We start from the raw sequence: 26,929 nt of genomic DNA on the forward strand, positions 1-26,929 counted from the left end.
TTCACATATTCAATAACACTTCCTCAGTCTTGCCTTACTTGCTAACAGAAGCCTGATTTTATTCAGGCATCAGGCTGCAAAGTGCCCAGAGATCACAACTAAGCCCTTGGAGCTGAATATTGATTGCTCTAAGCTTATAAATGACCACACTCACCTTTGTCAATTTCCAGGTGAAAGGTGGACTGTCTTAGTCCATGTGGAATGCTATAACAAAATACCATAGACTGGGTTTCTTATAAACAGCAGAAATTTATTACTCACAGTTCTGGAAGTTCTAAGTCTGAGATGAGGATACAAGCATGGTTTGGTGACAGCCTTTTTTCTGAGTCATGGATTTACTGCTGAATCTTCACATAGAGGAAGGGGAAAGAGATCTCTCTAGATCCTCTTTTTTTTTTTTTTTTAACTTTTTTAATTTATTTTTTGAGACAGAGAGAGACAGAGCATGAATGGGGTTGGGTCAGAGAGAGGGAGACACATAATCTGAAGCAGGCTCCAGGCTCTGAGCTGTCAGCACAGAGCCCGACGCGGGGCTCGAACTCACGGACCGCGAGATCATGACCTGAGCCGAAGTCGGCCGCTCAACCGACTGAGCCACCCAGGCGCCCCACTCTAGATCCTCTTTTATAATGGCACCAATCTCATTCAAAGGGCTCTGTCCTCATAACCTAATCATTTCCTGCAGTCCCCACATACTAATACGAACACTTTGGGAAGTAGTATCTCAACATACACATTTTGAGGGGATACAAATATTCAGATCATAGCACAGACCTATGACCCAGTTTGGCTCATGAAAAAGAAGTGGAAGTCTGTGCCTTGTGTGGGTTTTGCAGAAATGTTTTCTTCACTAATTAAAGGACACATGGTGAAGAACCATCCCCCACCCCTGTTTGGAAAAGTGACAGTTCAGAGACAAATCTAAAGAAGAAAGCCAGCATTCTAAGGATGGAAGGATTCAAAGACAGGCAAGTTCCTGAGTCCAGGAGACTTAAGTGTGGCCCTAAATTAACCAATCGCTGAGCCATCTATCTCCAGACTTCCTTTATGTGACATAATAAATATACTTATTGCTTAAACCATTATTGATAAAGGTTTAGATGATATACATTCAACAATCATAACGGACACAGAGGTTAAGACCAAATTCTCTAAGCACATGGATTTCAACTGTAAAAAGAAAAATAATTTCTATGTTCAAAAAGTGATGACATATTCAAAGCTTATGTTAATGTAAAAAATTCTGACAGTTATTGCATCATCTAGTTTGCTAAAAACTAAACCCTAAAGCTTCCTAGTATGATCAGCTCCTATTCCCAATATGATCACAGACTGAGAGAGATCATAGAAATTATGACTTGGGAGATGAAGAAGTATAAATTTGCTTATTTTAGTAGTGCAAAAATTACAGAACAGGCTTGCCAGTGCCTTTACCCTCATCTTTTCATCATTTTGTGTCTGTTAGAAAAAATTTTAAAATCCAAATAGTGAAGAATCCCAAGGTAATTGCAAGAAAATAAAAGAATTGCAATCTGAAGGCATTAGTTCTGGCAATTTAGCTCTGGGAGATAAAATAGGTACCAAAGTAAAGTAAACCTATAGGTATGAGAGAGCAGTCCAAGAATCTGCTAGACTTCTAAAAAATGAACCTGTTTTAGGGGCGCCTGGGTGGCTCAGTCGGTTAGGCATCCAGCTTCGGCTCAGGTCATGATCTCGCGGTCCGTGAGTTTAAGCACCGCGTCAGGCTCTGTGCTGACAGCTCAGAGCCTGGAGCCTGTTTCAGATTCTGTGTCTCCCTCGCTCTCTGACCCTCCCCCGTTCATGCTCTGTCTCTCCCTGTCTCAAAAATAAATAAATGTTAAAAAAAATTTAAAAAAAAGAACCTGTTTTACATGAATAATTATATTTATATAATAGTGTAAGGTATAAAAGTGATCCTTACAAATAAGAGATCTATTTACTCACTCAAAATATATAGCTGGGAAATAATAGCAGCTGGGATGCTTTCTTCTGCTTAACTCTTTGAAGAGAAAATTATTTTCTTCTTTTTAAATTTAAAGCATAATCTTGAAAACATGAGGTGAAGCAGGGGTGTTTGCATGGTGATAGTGTTGAGGTGTGTCAGGGGCATTTACTGCTCACCGTTTGGGTGGGAATGAGAACAGTTACACACACCTGAAAGTAAGAAAGTTGCTTTTCTAATGTGTCTTTTTCCAAGACGTTTGGTAGGCCAATCTGCAATGCACAGCTGCTTGAGGAACCTGGGTTGGATGAACTAGATCAATGACCTCAGCACACAGAAGTGAACTGCCCCATGAGATAGAATAAATAAAAGAGTCCAAGAAAACATTAACTAAAATGTAATTGGTAAAAAATATTTTGGGTGCTATTTTGTGTCAATGTAGGCTCATCAATTGTAACAAGCATGTCACTTTTGTGGGGGATGCTGACAATGGAGGAGGCTACGCCTGTGTGGGTAAAGGGTGTACCTTCCTCTCAATGTTGCTATGGTCCTAAAACTGCTCTTAACAAAATTAAAACTTTTTAAAAAATATTATATATATATATATTATATATATAATAAATATATATATTGTATATATATTTATAATATATATATTTAAGCAGACACACTGATAGAAGAAAAAGAGTTCTGGACTCAAACACAGTTTTTGAAATTTAGCAAATTTAGTAGAAGAATTTAAAAAATGTACAACTCTAAAACCTGAACTTATAATTTATAAATTAAATTGAAGAGCCTTTGCATAATAAAGAGCAAAAATGATAAGAAATAGAAATCATCAGTGAAAAATTTTTTAAAATTAGTGAAAGAGATATCTTGGAGATTGGATGTAAATTCTAAGATTTATCAAGGAGGAAAAATAGAAGTTAAAATTAAAGATAAAAATATGATTATTAGGACAGGTTATAGAAAGTTGTGCTTAAATGCACTGGCTTCAAAGCCAGGTTGTATAGGTTTGAGTTCAAGTTCCACCATTATTGAGTTTATTTGTATATTTGTGAACAATTTATTTTATTTATTATTACTTTGACTTCTTTTATTATAAAATAGGATAAATTAAAAATGTTTACTTCACAGGTGTTTTCATTAGATGATAAAAATATGTAATTAATCCCTATCAGGAGTTTTAAATAAACACCTGGCATATGGTAAGCACTCAATAATTATTAGCACCTTTATCATCATAAATGCCATTAAAGTTGGGAGAGTAAAGATTATCAAAAAAATTATATATAATTTTATATATTATATATAATATATTAAAATATATATAATATAATATATAATTATATAATTATATATATGAAATCTTCCAAAAATATTTGTGAGAAAAGAAAATTTAAAAACTGTTCAATTTATGAGGCACCTGGGTGACTCACATAGGTTGAGTGTCCTCCTCTTGATTTTGGCCCAGGTCGTCATCTCACAGTCATGAGACTGAGCCCCACAGGAGATCGAAAGCTAGGCATGAAACCTGCTTAAGACTCTCTTTCTCTCTCTCCTTCTGCCCCTCCCCCACCTGTGCTCTTTTGTACCTCTCTCTCTCAAAAAAAAAAAAGAGTTCAATTTAAGAGTATATAATGTAAGACAAAAACCTTTAAAACTATGAATATAGTTTCATTAACATACAATGTCATTTGGATCATTTTAACATAAAACTTTCAGAATTTGACAAATCAAGCAGACAAAAAATGTGTATAATAGCAAGTAATATAATTATGCACCCAATATTTAATAACAGTTTGTAAAAAATAATTTCCAATACAAAGAGGAAGTCAAAACAGAAAGCACAATTATTTAGAAATTTAGTGGTTGTGTTGTGTCAACAAGACTCCTAATTGAAAAACTATAAGGTTACTTCGCAAACTACAAATACATTTTAGATCTTCAGAAGCTCTCAATGTAAAAATAAAATCGATAAAGGTATGAAGTGAAAATTTAAAAAAATCTTTATAAAATCATAACGATAGAGGAACTTAGAGGTCTTTAAGGTAAAAAACAATATATTTGCTTACATAAAAATTGATATATCTGTAATGGTAAAGGAACCAAAAGTAAAAGCATGAACAATATAATGGATTGTAAGATCATATATGCAACACATATATGTTGTTAAAAGTTAAATCACTACTATAACTTAAACTTAACTATAACTTAAATCTTGTAAGTTGACAAGCAAAAAGACAAAGAAAAACCTAAGAATGAAATTAGCACACTATGAAGCAGGAATTACACAGAAGACATGTAAACATGCACAAACCAGAAACTACACTTAGTTCTCTATCTCCAAATAAGTATCATAAAATTAACACCCATTTTAAAATCTTATATAAAGTTGAAATTATTTATCATATAAGCTCCTCAAATCCATTATTTAAAAAGGTGAGAAAAACAATAGCACACTTGAATATACTTTGGTGTCTTCAAAATGAATAAAGGAGTCAAATAAAAAATAGTCTTTTTAAAAAAAAGATCAAGGGGAATATAAAACCAATTGATTGAAAGCCTTAATTCTATTAAGTATATGTTTATGAAGTAAGATATATCTGAGTTAATGCTGCTATATGAAGTCCTTTTATTTTACAATGTTATTAAAAAAGTATTGGTAAGCAGACTTAATATGTACCAATAAACATCTCTCCTTTATTGCTTTTATAATAGAAGAGCTCTAAGAACATCTTATAGGCAGTATAATTTTTACTCTCTAATTTATTTTCAAATAGTAGTGAATTTTCTATAACTTGATGTTTATAGTTAAACAACATATTGTAACTCTTTGTGAAAATAAAAGGCCACTACATATAGTAATGATAAGAGATATCTTCATGTTTTAAATAAATAACAAGATATCTATATTAAATTTTTAAATGATGGCAGGCCCATTAGATGTTAAGTTTCAATTTCATTAGTATAGCAAAAATATTTCCTATGTGATTTTCCAGTTTTTAATGTTTAAATATTCTAATATTTGCATTTCATGGAAAAATTTTTAATGTTTATTTACTTTTGAAAGAGAGAGACAGAATGTGAGCATAGGGGAGGCAGAGAGAGGGTGACACAGAATCCAATGCAGGCTCCAGGCTCCGAGCTGTGAGCACAGAACCTGACACGGGGCTGAAACTCACTGACTGTGAGATTATGACCTGAGCCAAAGTCGGTCGCCCAACCAAGTCACCCAGGCGTCCCTATTTGCATTTCATTAAAAAAATAATAATTGCACATGCTTAAACATATAAATTTAGATATAATAAATGCTATATATAAAAACAGGAACTTTGAATCAATTGGGATTAAATCCTGTATCATTTGCAATTTAATTCAATCAAAACTCAGTTCAATCACAATCTTTGATATTTTGAAGCCTCTGCCTGATTAAATGAAACTGAATTTAATTTAAGGTTTTCTTTATAAAACACCTTAAAATTTTTTTGTAATACCATACCACTCTTCAGAAAAAGTCAGAATTCCCTGACTTCAAGAAAGTCACCTTCACATTAGGGGTGGGGATAGGCATCTGGGGAGACCAACATCTAAGGTAACAGCAAAGAATCACTCAAGACAATCTGAATAAATGAGATAGAGATAAAGGGGATTGACAAAAGTCTGGACTCAGACTGAATCTTTGAGGAGTGTTGTGATATGGAGAAATACAAGAAAAAGAATGAAGGCAACTGAGCTTAGAGAACAGTATAACTAGAAAGTCAGACAGTATCCATTCTCAGAAATCTGAAAGCAGATGAATTAGATAACCTAAAGATAAATCCCTTAACCTCACCAAACATGATTTTGCCCTTATTCTTTAGAATATCCCGATATTCTGCTGGGCTCAGAATTTAAAATCAATTGGAATAAATTCCCATTTGAAATTATTGGTTGAGTTTTATTCTGGATCTAGAGATGAAATTGCTATTCAACTGCCTTATAAAAGAGATGCATTATTTATCCTGTGGAACAACCATTTATCAATGCCTCTGATGTCCCCTCCCCCCCAGTTTTCTCCAACTATCTGATAAAATCTGAAATGTACTGGACAATATGAGTAGAGAGCCTCATGGTTCAATTACTCTCGGCTAAGAAAGAAACATTCTGTGCTGATAACGCAGATTAGAAATATTTTGTAGTTGGGAGACCAAAAAAATGGGTCAATCATTTAGTGATTAACTTGCTCAAAATATTTTCATTTTTAATTAAAGATACATACATACTGGCAACAATTTGGTTTTACCAAACTCTGACCCCTATAACTGCTATAAGCTAATTCTCACTCACACAGCTTATTATTGACTGCCTAGCTAACAATTGATATAAGTCAGTAAAGAAGGTTTTTAAGAGCAGATTAATTCCTATAAAACATAGAAATTAATGTAAATATCAACAATTAAACTTAAGCAGCAAGCAATTATATTATGCATATGTGCTCATTATCTCTGGTTATCCAATTTATACAATTACAAAGGGAGGTAGAAGCATTGCCTTTTCCTATTTTAACAGGAATATAAATGGTATAATTATAGCACTCAAAATGATTGCAAATAAAAATCATTTTGTTTTCTTTATACACTGGTAGTGGCACCATATTATTTAATTATTTGATTTATGCAGGCACAAGCTAAGAATTTAATCACTGTATTTCATGCCCTTATAATATTATTCCTGGGTCACAGTCATGATCATATAATTATTCTCCCTTCTTCGTGTACCAGACACCATACTAGATACTTCTGTTATTATTCTTTCAAAACTATACCACATATAAATTTTTGTGTTAAATGCTATTGTGGATATAAGTCAATGTCCGTGATTTCAAGTAGTCCAAGTATGAGCCCCTTAAACCTCAAATACAACATCCTCTACTCTTCTACCTACTTTCCAGGCCTATATCCAAATTATTCCCTTAGTGGATTTATCATTCTAGTTCATTCATTGTCACCAACAATATTTGTGAATTCTGACTTAGTTTTCCTAGTAGCCCTTTACATCCATAGAAAATGACTCTTCTAATATGCTATATCTATCCATTTAAAATTTAACCATTTCAATCTATCTTTTTTATCTATTGCCTGCCAAAAGCTACTACTCTTTTTTCAGACTCAAATAATTAATTGCTGCCTACAAAGTTTACTTAGCAATTCATATATATTGCTAATGTATAATAATCAAAGCATTTATTGAACCCTTATAGTGTGTGCATATTTGTCACTCAATGACCTGAAACTCTGATTTAAAAGTGTACTCTAAAAATTACTTTGAGTTATTCTCTTTTAAAATTTCACTCAAGAAATCAACATCCTTTCTTAGAAGACAGGAAGGCTTGGTGACTGACTACTAATGTGGTCTTGAGGAGGACCTAAGATGGTGTAGTAGTAGGAGGTCTCTAGGCTTGTCTGTTTCCCTGAACTCAGCTAGATAAGTATAAAATCATTCTGAATACTCAAGAAATCATTCTGCAACACCTGGGTGGCTCAGTTGGTTGAGTGTCCTACTTCAGCTCAGATCATGATCACCCAGTTCTCGAGTTCAAGCCCCACGTGGAGCTCTGTACTGACAGCTCAGAGGTAGGAGCCTGCTACAGATTCTGTGTCTCCCTCTCTCTCTACCTCTCCCCCATTCACACTCTGTCTCTCTCTCTAACATAAACATTAAAAGAAATTTTTTTTTAAAGAAAGCAATCTGAGGACTGACAGAGCAAACTGCACAATTAGAGGGAGAGAAGAGGCCATATTGTGGAAGGTAGGAGGTGCAAAGATGTGATTCGAGGGAGAAGCAGATAATGTGTACTGCATAGGGGAGGGAGCCCTGACCACAGAGAGGTGAGGAGGAAAGAGAGAGAGAGAGAGAGGAGTTTACAGGAGATCACACAAGGTAAACATTTCCTCAAAGCCATTGATTGAGAAAACAAGAAGTGTTGACTTTTGTGGTTACAACCACAGGGCTCAAAGGCTAGAGTTTTAGAGGTCTGCATCATGGCATGTGTGGAGCCTAGCAGATGCTGCAGTGCTCCTGTGGAGAAGGAAGGTAGGGAGTAGCCCAAGGGTCAGACAGTGTGACATGAGGATTCCCTGGACTGCACTGGAAGAGACCGTTCCCCCTTCTTGGAGAACATCTGAGAGAAGTGGCATTGCCTCTCCCAGGACAAAGTTGCTGGTGGGCACCATTTCTCTCCCTGCTCTGAGCACAAACTAATTCAGAAAATAACGCAGCACCAACAGCAGTAGTGTAAACTGCTTATTCCAAGCCCACATCCCTGCCCTCTGCAGGTGTTGCTTTTCTCAGGCAAGTGTGCCGGGGAACCAGTGGATTGGGACCCTTCCCAGGAGATCAGAACAAACACCTCCACCTCTGCAAAACTTAAGTTCTAGTGGAAATAGCATCAGCTCTCATTTAACAAGCAGACCAGTGCACACCTAGTTAAAACTCACCACTCTGGCCAAGGTCCAAATACTCCCTATTGTAGGCTAGGAGAGACCCTGTGGATGAATGACTTAAGGCAAAGAACAGCCAAAATACAGCAGTAGAGTGCACACAGCACACACCAGAGACACTTTCTTAAGTGCTAGGCCTTTGACATTCTATGACCTCTTCCTCATAAAGCCATTACTCTCAGGAGCAAGAAACATAATAGGCTTTTCTACCACACCAAGGAAAACAGAATTCATCCCAAAAGAAAGAACAAGAAAAGATCATGGCCAGAAATCTAACCAAAACAGATATAAGTAATATAGCTGATCTAGAATTTAAAGCAACAGCCATAAGGATACTAGCTGCGCTTGAGAAAAGCATAGAAGACACTGGAAAATCCCTTACTACAGAGATAAATGAGCTAAAAACTAACCATAATGAATAAAAAATGAAATAATTGAGATTCAAAACATGCAGGTATAGTGCCCACAAGGATGGAAGAAGCAGAGGGATTAATAAATGATATAGAATAAAGAACTGGGTGGGTGGGGGGGTTGGGTGGTTCAATCAGTTAAGTGGCCAACTTAGCCTCAGGTCATGATCTCACAGTACTGAGTTCAAGCTCCGCATCAGTCTCTGTGCTGATGGTTCAGAAACTGGAGCTTGCTTCAGATTCTGTGTCTCCCTATCTCTCTGCCTTTCCCTCACTCTCAAAAATAAATAAATATTAAAAAAAGAATTAGGGAAAATGATGAAGCTGAAAAAAAGAGAGTAAGAAAAATTATGGATCACAAGAGTAGACTTAGGGAACACAGTGACTCCATAAAGCCTAATAACATAACATTCATATCATAGGAGTCCCAGAAGAAGAGAGGGAAAAAGAAGCAGAAGGTTTATTTGAGGAAATATAGCTGAAAAATTTCCTAATCTGGGGAATGAAACAGATATACAAATCCAGGAGGCACTGAGAACTTCCATTAAAATCAACAAAAGCAGGCCCAAACCAAACCATATTATAGTTAAATTTGCAAAATCTAGAGATAAAGAAAAAATCCTAAAAGAAGCAAGACAAAAAAACACCTAACTTGCAAGGGAAGATAAATACAGATAGCAGTAGATCTTTCTACAGAAACTTGGCAAGCCAGAAGGAAGTGGCATGATATATCTACAATGCTGAATGGGAAAAATAGGCAGCCAAGAATATTCTATCCAGCAAGTCTGTCATTCAGAGTAGAATGAGAGATAGAGTTTCCCAAACAAACAAAAGCTAAAGAGGTTCATGACCACCAAATAGCCCTGCAAGAAATATTAAAGGAAACTCTTTGAATGGGAGAGAAAGACCAAAAAATGACAAAATTTAGAAAGGAAAGGAGAAAATCTCTAGAAATGATGACTTAACAGGTAATACAATGGCACTAAATTCATATCTATCAATAATCACCCTGAATGTAAATGGAAAAAATTCTCCAATAAAACCTAATGGATAAAAACCCAACACCTATGTATATGATACAAGAGACTCATTTTAGACCTAAAGACATCTGTAGATTGACAGTGAGGGGATGGAGGGGCACCTGGCTGGGAGAGTCAGTTAAGTGTCCAATTCTTGGTTTTGGCTCAGGTCATGATCTCACAGTTTGTGGGATCAAGCCCCATGTCAGGCTCTGCACTGACAATGCAGAGCCTGCTTGGGATTCTCTCTCTCCCTCTCTCTCTGCCCCTTCCCTGTTCATGCTTTCTCTCCAAATAAATAAATAAATGAAGAAACAAACTAAATAATTAACTAAAAAAAATAAAAGTGAGGAGATGGAGAGACATATATCATGCAAATGGACATAAAAAAAAAAGCTGGACTAGCAATAACTATATCAAAGAAACTAGATTTTAATCCAAAGACTGCAACAAGAGATGAAGAAAGGTACTACATCATAATAAAGGGACAATCCAACAAGATTTAACAATTGTAAATATTTGTATCTCCAACTTGAGAGTATCCAAATGTATACAACAGCTAATAACAAACATAAAGGAACTCATTAAAAGTAATACACAAATAGTTTAGAACTTTAACACCCTACTTACAACAATGGACAGACTAAGCAGGAAATCAAAAAGGAAACAATGGCTTTGAATGGTACACTGGACCAGATGGACTTAATAGAGTATTCAGAACCTTTTATCCTAAAGCAACAGAATACACTGTCTTTTCAAGTGTACATGGGACATTCTCCAGAATAGATCACGTATTAGGTCACAAATCTCCCTCAACAAGTACAAAAAGACTGAGATCATACCATGCATATTTTCCAACCACAACACTATGAAACTTGAAGTCAACCACAAGAAAAATTGGGAAGACCACAAATATATTAAGGTTAAAGAACATGCTACTAAAGAATGAATTTGCCAACCAGAAAATTAATGAAGAAATTTAAAAAAAATACATGGAAATGGATGAAAATGAAAATACAACATTCCAAAATTGATAGGATGCAGCAAAAGCAGTCATGACAGGGAAGGATACAGCAATGCAGTCCTACATCGAGAAGCAAGAAAAATCTCAAATAAACAACCTAACTTTACACTTAAAAGTAGCTAGAAAAAGAACAAGAAATAAAGCCTAAAGCCAAGAAAAGAAGAAAATAATAAAGACTAGAGCAGAAATAAATGATATAGAAACAACAACAACAACAAAAAAAAACAAAAACAGTCGAACAGATCAATGAAGCTAGGACCTGGTTCTTTGAAAGAATTACTAAAATGATAACCCACTAGCCAGACTTATCAAAAAGAAAAGAGAAACATCCCAAATAAATAAAATCATGAATGAGAGATAAGATCACAACCAACACCACAGAAATACAAATAATTATATGAGATGATGAAAAATTAGATGCCAACAAATTGGGCAATCTGAAAGAAATGGATAAATTCCTAGAAACATATAAACTAACTAACTGAAACAGTAAGAAATAGAAAACTTGAAGAGACCAATAACCAGCAAAGAAATTGAATCAAAATAAAAATCGTCCAACAAAAAATAGTCTGGAGCCAAATGGTTTCCCAGGGGGATTCTACCAAACATTTAAAGAGTTAAAACCTATTCTTCTCAAACTGTTCCAAAAAATAGAAATGGAAGAAAATCTTCCAAACTTATTCTATAAGGCCAGTATTACCTTGAATCCAAAACCAGCCAATGACCCCACTAAAAAATGAATTATAGGCCAATATCCCTAATGAATATGGATGCAAAAATTCTCAACAAAATACTAGCAAATGTAATCCAAAAGTACTAAAGATTCAGTCACCATGATCAAGTGTGATTTATTCCTGGGATGCAAGGGTAGCCCAATATTTGCAAATCAAACAATGTAATATACCACATTAGTAAAAGAAAGAATAAGAATCTTATGATATTCTCAATAGACACAGAAAACATGTCTATTTGACATTAGCATTTGACAAAGTACAATATCTATTTTTGATATAAAAAAACTAAAAGATGTATGGATAGGGGGAATATAACTCAACATCAGAAAGGCACTATACAAAAAGACCCACAGCCAATGTCATCCTCACTGAGGAAAAAACTGACAGTTTTTACTGTAAGATTAGGAACAAGGCAAGGATGTACACTTTCACCACTGTTATTTAACATAGTACTGGAAGTCCTAGCCTCAGCAATATGACAACAAAAAAGAAATAAAACATCCATATCAGCAATGAAGAAGTCAAACTTTCACTATTCACAGATGAAATGATCCTCTATGTAGAAAACTCAGGAGATTCCACCAAAAAAATGGCTAGAACTGATAGACAAATTCAGTAAAGTCCCAGGATACAAAATCAATGTACAGAAATCTGTGGCATTTCTATTCACCAATAACGAAGCATCACAAAGATAAATCAAGGAGTTGATGCAATTTATAACTGCACCAGAAACCATAAGATACCTAGAACTAAACCTAGGCAAAGAGATAAAAGATCTGTACTCTGAAAGCTACAGAACACTGAAGAAAGAAATTGAAGAGGATACAAAGAAATGGAAGAAACATTCCATGCCCATGGACTGTAAGAAAAAATATTGTTAAAATGTCAATACCATCCATCTAATGCAATCTACACATTTAATACAATCCCTGTCAAAATACCTCCAGAATTTTTCACAGAACTAGAACAAATAATCCTCAAATTTGTACGTAACCGCTAAAGACCCCAAATAGCCAAAGCAATCTTGAAAAAGCAAAGCAAAGCTGGAGGTATCACAATTCCAGATTTCAAGTTACATTACAAAGCTGTTGTGATCAAGACAGTATGGTACTGGCACAAAAACAGACACATAGATTAATGGAATGAGTAGAAAATCTAGAAATGGATCCATAACTATATGGTCAACTCATCTTCAACAAAATAGGAAGAATATCCCATGGAAAAAAGACCATCTCTTCAGCTAATGATGTTGTGAAAACTGGACAATGACATGCAGAAGAATGAAACTAGACCACTTTCTTACACCATACACAGAAATAAGTTCAAAATGAGTGAAAGACCTACATGTGAGACAGGAGACCATCAAAATCTTAGAGGAGAACACATGCAGCAAACTCTTTGACCTTGGCCACAGCAACTTCTTCCTAGATATGTCTCCTGAGGCAAGGGAAACAAAAGCAAAAACAAACTATTGGGACATCATCAAGATAAAAAGCATCTGCACAGCAAAGGAAACAATCCACAAAACTAAAAGGCAACCTTTGGAATGGGAAAAGCTATTTGCAGTGATATATCTGATAAAGAGTTAGTATCCAAAATCTATACTTATCAAACTCAACACACAAAAAACAAGTGATCCAGTTAAGAAATTGGAAGACACGAGTAGACATTTTTCCAAAGAAGACATTGATGGCTAAAAGACACATGAAAAGACACTTGACATCACTCATCATCAGTGAATAACAAATCAAAATGACAGTGAGATAACACCTCACACCTGTCAGAATTGCTAAAATTAACAACATAGGAAACAACAGGTGTTGGCAAGGATGTTGAGAAAAGGGAACCGATAGTGGGAATGCAAACTGGTGCAGCCACTCTGGAAAACAGTACGAAGGTTCCTCAAAAAGTTACAAATAGAACTACCCTATGATCGAGCATCTGCACTACTAGGTATTTACCCAAAGCATACAAAAATACTGATTTGAAGTGACATGCACCCTGGTGTTTATAGCAGCATTATCAATAATAGCAAATTATGGAAACAGCCCACATGTCCATTGACTGATGAATGCATAAGTAACTTGTGATACATATATTAATATATATATTAATATCATATTAATATTATATATAATGGAATATTAATCATCCATAAAAAGGAATGAAATCTTGCCATGATCAATGACGTGGATGGAGCTAGAGTGTATTATGCTAAGCGATATAGTCAGAGAAAAACAAATATCATATGATTTCACTCATATGTGGAATTTAAGAAACCAAACAGATAAAGATGAACATGAGGTTTAAAAAAAAGAGACAGACAAACCTTAAGAGAGACTCCTACCTATAGAGAACAAACTGATATTTACTGCAGGAAAGGTGGGTTGGGTCGGGTGGTTTGAATGGGTCATGGGTTTTCAGGAGGGCACTTATGATGAGCACTGGATGTTGTATATAAGTGATGAATCACTAAATTCTACTACTGAAACAAATATGTTAAGTAACTCAAAACAATTTGGGGTTGAAAATCGACAAACCGGGGTTTCACTTCACTCTGAGGTGCTGTGTGACCTGAGACAGGTAATGTCTTCGTTACTGAAATATAAAATTTTAATATATACTTATAGGGTTGCTATAAGGATTATCTTAAATACTCTATAAATGTCTTAATTTAGCCTTAACTTAGTGCATATACATCGTAGATACTCATGAAATGACAGCTGCTATTACAATTAATCATATTTCTCATCATCATTATCATCATCAGGCTTATGATTGGAGTCTTAACTTTCTACTTCCAAATCTCATCTAGCAAAATAATCAAGCCTATTCATAGATTATATTTTACAAGTAATATTTAGCAATATAAGCAACAAAATATTATGTACTATATATAAAGCTAACAACATTATTTTTAAACCTGTACTTTTAAAAAAGTTTATTTATTTATTTTGAGAGAGAGAGAAAAAAATGCAAGTGAGGGAAGGTCAGAGAGAGAGAGGAAGAGAGAGGATCCCAAGCAGGCTCTGCACTGTCAGCGTAGAGCCTGGTGCAGGGCTCAATCTCACAAACTGAGTGAGATCATGACATGAGCCAAAATCAGATGCTAAACTGACTGAGCCACCCAGGTTCCGCTAAAACTATACTTTTAAATGTTATAATTTCTTGGGACAACTATATGGCAATTGTATGAAGAGTTAAATTTATGTCTTCTCCAATAATTTCATTCCTTGGTATTTATCCAAGAGAAATAAAAACATTCGTCACAAAAAAAGAACCCTGTTGCTGACATTCATTGCTTTGGAAATAACCCAGATTTCTATAAACAAAAATAATGGATATATAAGTTGTGGTATATTCATACAACTGAATGCTAGTAAGCAACTAACTAGATACATGCAACATTCTGATACTCTTAAAATCTAGACTCATATTTCAAATTGTCAACATATCCTTCCTCTTGGATATATAACTGGCACCTCAAAATATTAAATCTAAAATGCCAAATTAGAAACCTACATTTTCCAGACTTCAAGCTGTATTACAAAGCTGTACTCATCAAGACAGTATGGTACTGGCACAAGAACAGACACTCAGATCAATGGAACAGAATACAGAACCCAGGAATGGACCCACAAATGTATGGCCAACTAATCTGTGACAAAGCAAGAAAGAATATCCAATGGAATAAAGACAGTCTCTTCAGCAAGTGGTGCTGGGAAAACTGGACATCAACATGCAGAAGAATGAACCTGGATCACTTTCTTACACCATACACAAAAATAAACTCAAAATGGATGAAAGACCTAAACATAAGACAGGGAGCTATCAAAATCCTAGAGGAGAAAGCAGGCAAAAACCTCTTTGACTTTGGCCACAGTAACTTCTTAATCAACACGTCTCTAGGGGTAAAGGAAACAAAAGCAAAAATGAACTATTGGGACCTCATCAACATAAAAAGCTTATTCACAGAGAAGGAAACAATCAGAAAAACTAAAAGGCAACCAACAGAGTGGGAGAAGATATCTGCAAATGACATATCACATAAAGGGTTAGTATCCAAAATCTATAAAGAACTTACCAAACTCAACACCCAAAAAGCAAATAATCCAGTGAAGAAATGGGCAAAAGACATGAATAGACACTTCTCCAAAGAAGACATCCAGATAGCCAACCAACACATGAAAAAATGCTCAAAATCACTCGTCATCAGGAAAATACAAATCAAAACCACAATGAGATACCACTTCACACCTGTCAGAATGGCTAACATTAACAACTCAGTCAACAGCAGATGTTGGTGAGGATGTGGAGAAAGAGGGTCTCTTTTGCACTGCTGGTGGGAATGCAAACTGGTGCAACCACTCTGGAAAACAGTATGGAGGTTCCTCAAAAACTAAAAACAGAACTACCCTATGACCCAGCAATTGCACTACTAGGTATTTATCCAAGGGATACAGGTGTGCTGTTTTGAAGGGGCATATGCACCCCCATGTTTATAGCAGCACTATCAACAATAGCCAAAGTATGGAAAGAGCCCAAATGTCCATTGGTGGATGGATGGATAAAGAAGATGTGGTACATATATATAATGGTGTATTACCCGGCAATCAAAAAGAATGAAATCTTTCCATTTGCAACTATGTGGATGGAACTAGAGGTTATTATGCTAAATGAAATTAGTCAGAGAAAGACACATATCATATGATTTCACTCATATGAGGACTTTAAGACACAGAACTGATGACCATAAGGGAAGAGAAGCAAAATTAATATAGGGGAATTAACTTAAAATAGGGAGGGGGACAAAACAAAAGAGACTCTTAAACATGGAAAACAAACTGCAGTTTACTGGAGGGGTTGTGGGAGGGGGATGGACTAAATGGACAAGGGGCATTAAGGAATCTACTACTGAAATCATTGTTGCACTATATGCTAACTAACTTGGATGTAAATTAAAATAATAATAATAATAATAATAATAATAATAATAAATAAATAAATAAAATAAAATAAAATACCCAGCCAATGGGCAATCAGGGCCTTGTGTTCTTAGAATTCCCAGCAAGACTTGTAGAAGTTCAAAAACCCAGAAGAGAACTGTGTTTTCCAATAAAGACCAGATAATTACTATTGTTAATTTAAAAAAAATAATAAACAACCTATGTAACTATGTCAGTCACTATACTTATGGACAGAAAGTGTAAAAGTTAGATTAACTTCAGTTTATAGTAGAATGAAGATAAACAGAAATAAATAAAAAAGTAAGTCATATGACAAAAACTAGGGGCATATACAAAATAAATCAGGGCACAAGGGAAAGCGAGAGACTGTTTTGTCAGAGAAAGTAAAGCTTGATGAGTTTGAATGCATGAGAGATTTTGAAGAAACTCCAAAGGAGCATGTCATTCCAGGTATAGGAAACAAGACGTGTAGAGGCATGGAGACAACAAATCTTCAGTGATCTACAAATAGTTTCATGTGGCTAGAAAGAAATATGGGCGCACTGGACAGCTGAATTCATTCATGAAGGGCCTTGAAACACATGCAAAATATTTAAATTTTATTTTAGAAGTGACTGAAGCATTTTATGCAAGAGAGCAACATAATCACATTGACATTACAAAAGTCACTCTAGTGACAATGTGGATGATTAACTGAGGGGGTTTGTAGATTAAATATAAGGATAGAAATGCTTGCAATGTATTGGCAAGAAATAAGGACAGCCTAAAGGTAAAAAATGGTTAAAAATGATGAAATGAAAAGCAAAAACAAAAACACCATTAATAATAATAATAACTATAGGTAAAAATTCAGTTCTTATAATATGCTAGACATTTTCTCAGTGCTTTATATATTCTTATTTAATACAATGATCTATGAAGTGGGTATTATTACTAGATCAGTTTTTACAGATAAGGAACCTGAAGTTAAGAGTCTTAGTAAGTTGTCCATGTTTCCACAGCTATAAAGTGTTGTTTGACTCCAACACTTATATTCATAAGGTGGTGTTATTACAGTCATTGCATAAGGCCACACAATGTACAGAAGGCACAGATGTCTCTGGCAGCTCCTTCATTATATTCTCTATTCTATGGATTTCTATAAAATAAAGGGATAGTGCTTCTCTTCATTGATATAGAAATCATTTCTCCTTAGAGACATAACTCAAGCTTCTTAACTCCATGATATGCTTCTGGCCACTCTAATCCACAATGAACTTGTTCTTCCTCCAAATACCATAGAGTTTGTCAGAACAAGTTTCCACCTAACATATACTATTTTTCCTGTTCTTATAAGAGTCAGTTTTGTTACCCTATTAAGAATAAGAAAAATTCCTTATGTTTTATTTCAGTAATTTTTGGCTCCATCACAATGTTGTCAAATAATAGCGTGTGTGTGTGTGTGTGTGTGTGTGTGTTGATTGGTATGCTCGCTAGGAGAAATGTTTACCAAAATCTAAAAACAAAGGGCCAGATCTGTAACAGACATGAATAGCATATAATTATCTCAATTTTAACCATATTAGGAGAATGAGAAAAGAATATTTTATTATTTATAATTTTTATAATTGAGAAATACTAATTTTGCAAGAATTATTACAGCAACAAAGCATCCAACCTGCTGATGAATAATGTGCAATTAGTTAAGTCAGTTATGCTTTATTTTTAGATTTAATGAACTAACTTGCTAAAGAAAAGCACAAAAATATCTCAGGTTAAAGGTTTGAACTTTTTAATAATTATATATATTCAAGGGAAACTTATTTTCTCCCAACTAAGATGTTATCAAGTCACCTAACAAATGCTCACAATGGGTCACAAGACACAGCCAAGCAATAGGGTTCCAAGCAAAGCTCTCAATGTAGAAGAAAGGGCCTCAAAATGTCTGTCAATGACCATTTAATCATTTTACCTTTTAGGACATTTTCTTCTCCCCTGGCGTCTAGGACTCTGTCACAGTTCTAGTTTTGCTTCTTTGCAAAACTTTCCAAGTGTGGAATTAATCAAATTTGCTCTTTGAATTCAACTCTTTCTTTTTAATACTGCTTTTATCAGAGTATTTATTTTTGTGGTTTGAATATCACATATCTGTATAGACAACTTCAAAATCTACATCTGTAGTCATTTCAAGATTGTATCATAAACCCACCACAGGAGTTAACACAAATACATTTTTATATAATAAGTACTTAATAAAACTAACCAATTTAACTGTGATTCTGTAGCATCAGGAAAAGAAAACAACTTTCCTTTTAAAAACTAGCTTGCTTAAACTGATTTTTCATATAGCAAAACACACACGGTAAAGAGCTACTTTAGCCAAATTGCAGTGGGTTTAAAGAAAAAATTTAAATTATATGTAAAATTTCTGCGGAAATAAGCAAATAAAAATGTATTGTTACATTCTATGTATTATGTGTATTCTAATGTGCATACACACATCCTATTACATATATGTAATGTGATATTTATAATTATATAATATATAATATAAATGTAATAAGATGCATATGATTACATAATGTATAACTATAATAATTGCAAAATTTGCATTTAATCTATGTGTTGTGGGTATGCACAAATTTTATTACATATGTATTTTATTATATATATATGTACATACACGTGTATAAATAAAATGTGATGTTGTTTGTATACCAATGACACATGGAATATTAAATGCATTTTTTCCAATTATCCCAAGATGTTATACTTATATTTATTTAAACTTAAATTGTACAAAATAAAATTACTTATATAAAGGCTAGTTGATAGATATTTTTAGTATCAGAGTGCTTGGTTTTTGTGAGTGACTTTTCCCTGCTGTTTCAGTTATAGGGATTAAAGTTTGCAGAACTTGCACAGAGAATTAGAGATTATAAAATCAGTTTTGTGAACTTTAGTTCATTTTCTACCTCAAGAGATTATAAGCTGAAATCAGGGAACTGATGACAAAGTTTGTTCAGTGCGAGTTTGTCAGAATCACAGTCTTCTCCCTTCTGCCCTCTCCATTTCCCCCTGAGACTCAAAGTGAGGAAACAGGAATTTGAAAGGGTAAATGTGTGACTCTGCCTCTCCCATCATCCAAGTAGGCTCACCAAAGGAAACCAGTGTGGAACTGTGCAGAAAAAGGAATCAACCCGGAAAACTAACAGAAAACATGAACTGACCCAGAAGAAAGACTGGTGGTCTTCCACTGCTTGAAACCATGAAGGGTGTAGTATTAAATAATTCCCATACAGGAGACAGCACCTTTTCAGGAAGTTACAGGAAAAAGAATATATAAAAGACTGCATGCATTTAGACATCAAATCACAAAAGATAACCATAGAATTTTACCTCTAAAAACACCCTGCCTTCCTTCTTGATCCTGGCTGAGAGGAGCCAGAAAAAAAGCAGCTAGTAAAATGAATAGAGTACATAGTAAGAAAAGGGGAATAACCCCTTTCTTCGCAGCAGAATTACGGCACAGGAAGGCATACACTGTGCTGTCAAGCACGACAGTTCGAAATTTTGATACAAAGACAGGGATGGAAATTTTAATATCTAAAAAAATGAGGCTATTTGTTAATACCTAGGATTTCACTGAGATTTAATCCAGAGAGCAAGGAAGAATAATGCTATAGCTTATTTAAAAAGTTTGGGGGGCGCCTGGGTGGCTAAGTTGGTTAAGCAGCCGACTTTGGCTCAGGTCATGATCTCGCGGTCCTGAGTTCGAGCCCCGCGTCGGGCTCTGTGCTGACAGCTCAGAGCCTGGAGCCTGTTTCAGATTCTGTGTCTCCCTCTCTCTGACCCTCCCCCATTCATGCTCTGTCTCTCTCTGTCTCAAAAATAAATAAACGTTAAAAAAAAATAATAATAAATAAATAAAAAACTTTGGTATGAAAAAGAAATAAAGGTATTTTATAATTTCACTCTACTGCGTCCAACTCATTCAAATACAGGTTTTTTAGCAAAGTTTTTTTTCCATGTGGTTTCAAATTTTTATCTTTTTAATTTTTTTTAATATTTATTTTTGAAAGAGAGTATGATCAGCGGAGTGGAAGGGAGAGGGACAGAGGATCTGAAGTGGGCTCTGCACTGACAGCAGTGAGCCTGATGAAGGGCTCAAACTCATGAACCATGAGATCATGACCTGAGCCAAAATAGCATGCTCAACCAACTGAGCTACCCAGGCATCCTTCAAATGCTTATTTTTAAAAGAAAAGTTCTATTTATAAACCGAAAATTTCTTTTAATAATTACTGAAGATCTTCAACTTAAATATTTGTGTTTAAAATGGTGCTAAATGTTATCTTATCAAAAATACATTTTAATAAAAGTATAGCGAAATATGTATTCATTTATTAGATACAAGAGTATATAAAATATAAAATATTGTTATGATAGCACATGTGACAGTGTGTGTGTGTGTGTGTGTGTGTGTGTGTATGTTTTACCATATACCATACCATACTGAGATGATTCCAAATAAATTTAATTTTCCTTATGATTGTTCTTTGAAAAACTGTGAGGTTAATTAGAAAAGATAAAATGAATTTAAAAATTTAAAACTACTCAGAATCATTAAGTTGGTGATCTCAAAAGGAATATATAATTTTGTTCATTCCTCTCCTTATATAAAACACTATAATAGAAAAGCTTTTGCTTTTAATGTACAAATCAATGTTAAGAAAAAATAAAAATTCCTGCTGTATATTTGTATCACACTAATTTTTTTTAGTCCAGTGTACATAGATAGTAGGGAAGAAGTACAACAGATGTTTGTGTCTCATGAAAAATGAATTTGATCCTTAGATTGTTTTTTCACCTATGTTCATTATACTCAGATAATGCCCACTTGTTTATAAAACTGTTAAAAGTTTATTTTTTTATTTTTATTTTTTTAATGTTTATTTATTTTTGACAGAGAGAGTCAGAGCATGAGTGGGGGAGGGACAGAGAGAGAGGGAGGCACAGAATCTGAAGCAGGCTCTAGGTTCTGAGCTGTCAGCATAGAGCTGATGCAGGGCTTGAACTCATGGACTGGGAGATCATGAAGTGAGCCAAGTAAGACGTTCAACTGAGCCACCCAGGTGCCCCAGAAGGTTTTTTTTAATGATTTTAATTTATTTACTTAGCTTGAGAGAGAGCAGGGGTGGGGGAGAGAAGGGCAGAGAGAGAGGGAGACAGAGAATTCCAAGCAGGCTCTGTACTGTCAATGAAGAGCCTGACATGGGGCAAGATCTCACAAACCACTGTGAGATCATGACCCGAGCTGAAATCAAGAGATGTTGAATCAACTGAGCCACCCAGGTGCTTCAAAACTGTCAGAAGTTTAAATTAAAGAGTAAAGATAGTATTTTTTTTTCTTTTTTGTAATTTGTTTCTCTGATACAATACAATAAAAAAGAAGCCAAATAGATGGGGGAAAAAAAGATAACCCTTTATTTGTGAAAAACCACAAAAACTCTCCCTAGCACAAATCTTCAAGAATCATATTTTTATTTGTTAAGTCCCCATTAAATAAATAAACAAAAATCTAAGTTGCTAAAATTAGGCAAAGAACAACATGTCTTAAAACTCACATTTTCTTATAAGGCACAGTGTCAGCAAGGATAATTTACATTTTTAGTAATCTGAAATAGATGTTAGTCAATAATCACATACTTGTTCTTCAGCAGACTTAAACAAAAGGCTTAGAGTTGCTAGTAGTTAAAAAATTGTCCTTTACTTTTATCCTTTTTTTTTTCAAAATATTTTATCAGAAGTAGGGAAAAAAAAGGACCTTAGAGCAGCATACTGCCTGTCAGCAAGTTTGCAATAAAAATCCATCATGTAGTACTGATAGTCCCTGGCATACTGGAGTAGTACAACTGATAAAACTTTTAATGATGTTGAACAGGAATGGGGTATTGGCAGAAGAGAATGACTGGAAGTTACTATATCTCAGACCTTTGAGAGGTTCAGGGATGAGTAATTATAACAGCCACAGAATAGAATGACTGTTGCTTGGGGATATCCGTACACTGGAGAAAGACAAAGAAGGGTGAAGAAAATCAATCATCAGTTTAAGGTGAAGTATGCAATCCAAGGCCTCCATGACAGCATATAAATGAAATATCCTCTTATATAGTTGGAAGACAGAAAAAGCTGAGTGCTGGTCCTGGCATTAATTATAAGGATAGCTACCTCAAGATAAGGTTGCATTCACAGCCTAGCAAGTATTGTGTTGGACCCTGAAACTTGGGCTAATGACTTTAAAATCTGAGTACATTAAGTGTCACAATGACAATCTGTTACATGAGAAAATATGGAGAATGCATTTAAAAATGGAGTTTTTACCCAGGTCTGGTTCACAGTGTCTCCATGGGGTCCAAAGACTTACCTCATAGTAATTTCCATGGGCCTGAAATGTGCAATTTGAAAGGAGACTTAGTAGAGCCCTTAGATTGGTTTCTTGGCCTTTCTGGTAAGCACTATTATTAAGGAAGATCAAGTGGAAGCCTCTGAAATTATTCTCTCCATACCCCATTCAACTTTAGCTAAGATAGTAAATCAAAACAATATCACAGACATCATCAAAATAGCAGACTTAGATGTCCCACCCTGTCCTGGTTCCCTCACAAAAAAAACACAATTTAGCAATTATCCACCAATGAAAATAGCTGTGAGAGGGTTCTGGAATATAATTAAGAAGCTGCAACATGCCACTGATGCAACACAAAAATCAAAATGGCCATATAGAAAAAGCAAGATAACGTTTTACCTGTGTCACCTCATTCCCCAGGCCAGCATGGCTCAGTGCCAAAATGAATCCTCTCCATTGTGAGTTCTCTGGTGGGAGTAAAGAAGAGCAGGTGACCTTAGCAGCCATCACCACAGAGGACCTCCACAATATTTGCCAATGTGGACTCAGCTGCTGGAGACAACAGAGTCCACACTGTTGAGCTATGGTGGAATTGTAGCTCCAGAGGTCCAGGGCCAAAATCACCACAGCCCCTGAGTATTGGCATGTGGACACCTTGGATCCAAAGCCATTACCACATACACACCCCAATCTGAGGAGACAGAGACAGAAAGGGACAGAAAGCCTACTTAAAGAAATAATTACCCAAAACTTCCTAAGCATGGAGAAGGAAATAGACATCAAGTTCAAGAAGCCCAAAGAACCCAAGTAGGTTGAATATACAGAGGTCTCCATCAAGACATATTTAATTAAATTTCAAGTCAAAGACAAAGATAGTTTTGAAAGCAGTAAGAGAAAAGCAATTTGTCACACTAAAGATTATCAATGCATTTCTCAGTAGAAACCTTGCAGGCCAGGAGAGAGTGGAATGAAGTGGAATGATATACTTAAGGTACTAAAAGAAAAAAAAAAACTGCCAGTGACTGTATCTGTCAAAACTATCCTTTAAAAATCAAAGGCTTTCTCAGACAATAAAAACTGAGGGAGTTCATCAGTCTTAGAAGACAGGTCTTAGAAGAACTGCTAAAGAGATTTCTTCAAATTGAAGTAAACACATGCAAAACACCAATGTGTAAGCACATGAAAGCATAACTCTTGAGGTGCCTGGGTGGCTCAGTCAGTTAAGTTCCAACTCTTGATTTGGCTCAGGTCATGTTCTCACAGGTGGTAAGTTTGATCCCCATATCAGGCTCTGCACTGACAGCACAGCCTGCTTGGGATTCTCTCTCTCCCTCTCTCTCTGACCCTCCCCAGCTCTTACTCTCTCTCTTACTCTGTCTCTCTCTCTCCTTCTCTTTCTCTCAAAATAAATAAAAAATAAACTGTAAAAAAATTTTAAAAAGCCATAACCCCCACTGGTAAGGGTAAATATACAGTCAAATAAAGAATAATGCAACACTGTAATGGTGGTACATAAATTTCTTCAAATCCTAATCTAAAAGTTAAATACAAAAATATTAAGCATAGCTATAACCACAAAAAGTTATTAATGGATACACAATATAAAAATAAGTAAACTCTGGCTATAAGTACACAAAGTGGGGGAGTGTAAAAGTGTAGAAATTTTGTATGTGATTGTAATTGTTAACAACTTAAAGAAATCTAACTGCAAGATATTTAGTGATACACAAAAGATAAAGAGAAAAGAATCAAAGCAAATTACTACCAAAAAAAATCAAAGGATGACAAAGGAGGAAAACAACTACTAAAAAGAAAGAAAACAATTAACTAAATGACAATAGTAAATTCTCACTTACCATTAATCATTTTAAATGTAAATGGATCAAATTCCCCAATTAAAAAAAGAGTGGTTAAATAGATTGAAATAAAACAAGAACCAGCAATACACTGTTTGTGAGAAACTTACTTTAGATTTAAGGACATGCATAATAATAGACTTCAATAGACCTCATTCAAAACTGGATGCTCTCAACTACATAGCAAATAAACAAAGAAATAACTGACTTGAACAACACTATAGACCAAATGGACCTAACAGACATACGGAACTTTCCACCCAACAGCAGAAGACTATATAGTCTTCTCAAATGCACAAGGAATATTTTTCAGTATAGATCACACGTTAGGTCACAAAACGTCTTAATAAATTTAAGACCAAAATCATCACAAGCATATTTTTCAACAACAATGAAATGAAACTAGAAATTAATAACTATAAGAAAAAGGGAAAATGTACAAATATGTAGAAACTAAACAATACACTCTTCACGAACCACAGGGTCAAAGAAGAAATCAAAAGGCAATTAAAGAAAAATCTCAAAACAAAGAAAAAGAAAGCACCAATACCAAATTTTTGGGATATAGCAAAAGAAGTCCTAAAAGGAATATTTATAGTGATAAATGTTTATATAAAAAAGAATTCAAATAAACTAACCTTATAGCTTAAGGAACTAGAAAAAGAAGAACAAACTGAGCCAGTTAGCAGAAAGAAGGAAATAATAAAGATTAGAGCAGAAATAAGCCAAATAGAGGATAGGAAAACCACTTAAAAATCCATAAAACTAATGCTTTTTTTAAAGATAATATTGACAAACTCATAGTCTAAGAAAAAAAGATGTTTTAAATATATAAAATCAAAACTAGATATAGAAGAAATGTACCTCAACAAAATAAAGGCCATGTACAAAATGCCAATAGCTAACATTGCAATCATCGAAGGAAAAAGTGAAACATTTTCTTTTTAAGATCCAGTCCAAGGCTCGAATACCCACTATTGCCACTTCCTTTCAACATAGTACTGAATTCCTAGACAGAGACATTAGACAGAGGAAAAGAAGAATAAGGAGAAGGAGCAGGAGAAGGGTAAGGAGAAAGGAGGAGGCAGAGGAGATGGAGAAGCAGAATAGAAGAAAGAAAGAGGGGGGGAAGAAAGAAAAGGAAAGAAAGAAAGAAAGAAAGAGAAAGAAGAAAGAAAGAAAGAAAGAAATGAAATGAAAGAAAGAAAGAAAGGGAAAGAGAGAGAAAAAGAAAGAAAAAGAAAGGAAGGAAGAAAGGAAGGAAACACATCCAAATTGGAAAGAAGAAAGAGAAATTATCTCTGTTTTCACATGACATAATCTTATATGTACAAAACTCCAAAATTCCACCAAAAACTGTTAGAAATAATAAATGAGTTCAGTAAAGTTGCCAAGTACCAAATCAGCATAAAAAATCAGAGGCTTTTCTTAAAAAAGGAAAAAACTACAAAGAAAAGTACAAGGAAAAAACTACAAAAAGGAAATTGAGAAAACAATCCTCAAAGAATTTCCAAGAACAAAAAGAATAAAATACTTAGGAATAAACTTAACTGAAGAGGCAAAAGACATATACACTAAAAATTATACAACACTGATGAAGGAAATTAAAGAGCACACATATAAATGGAAACATCTTGTGCTCATGGGAACAAAAAACATTATAGTTATTATATATTATATAATATATAATAAATAATATATATTATATAAATGTTATAGTTAAAATCTCCATACTACCAAAGCAAATTCACAACACAGTTAAAAGATTATACAGCATGAGCAATGGGGATTTATGTGTATACTTTGAAATATACAAATCAATAAATGTGATGTAACATATTAATAGAATGATAGAATGAAATATAAAAACCATATGATCAACTCAATAGATATAAAAAAGCATCTGAGAAAATACATGATAAATTCATGATAAAAACTCTCAACAAATTGTGTATAGAAGGAACATGACTCAACATAATAAAGGCCATATACAACTAACCCACAGATAACATCACATCATATCAGTGATAAAAGGTTAAAAGCTTTTCCTTAAGATCAGGAACAACACAAGGGTGCCACTCTCACT

At 34.6% G+C, this 26,929-nt stretch overlaps 1 protein-coding gene across 3 annotated transcripts in view; it reads right to left on the reverse strand.

Moving 5' to 3' along the window:
- CNBD1 (cyclic nucleotide binding domain containing 1) overlaps positions 1-26,929 on the reverse strand; it is a 453,327-nt gene that overhangs the window by 176,980 nt on the left and 249,418 nt on the right. For 2 of the 3 annotated variants that reach the window (XR_007458475.1, XM_049633176.1), the window contains exon 7: positions 23,387-23,452. The exons of the other annotated variant lie outside the window; for it this stretch is intronic. Coding sequence is in view for 1 of the 2 variants with exons in the window: in XM_049633176.1 (XP_049489133.1) it covers positions 23,387-23,452 (66 nt within the window). In the remaining variant the exon portion in view is untranslated. The remainder of the gene's footprint in view (positions 1-23,386; positions 23,453-26,929) is intronic. 3 annotated transcript variants of the gene reach the window in all.

Source organism: Panthera uncia, chromosome F2 (assembly GCF_023721935.1).
Source record: "Panthera uncia isolate 11264 chromosome F2, Puncia_PCG_1.0, whole genome shotgun sequence".
Lineage (NCBI taxonomy): Eukaryota > Metazoa > Chordata > Mammalia > Carnivora > Felidae > Panthera > Panthera uncia.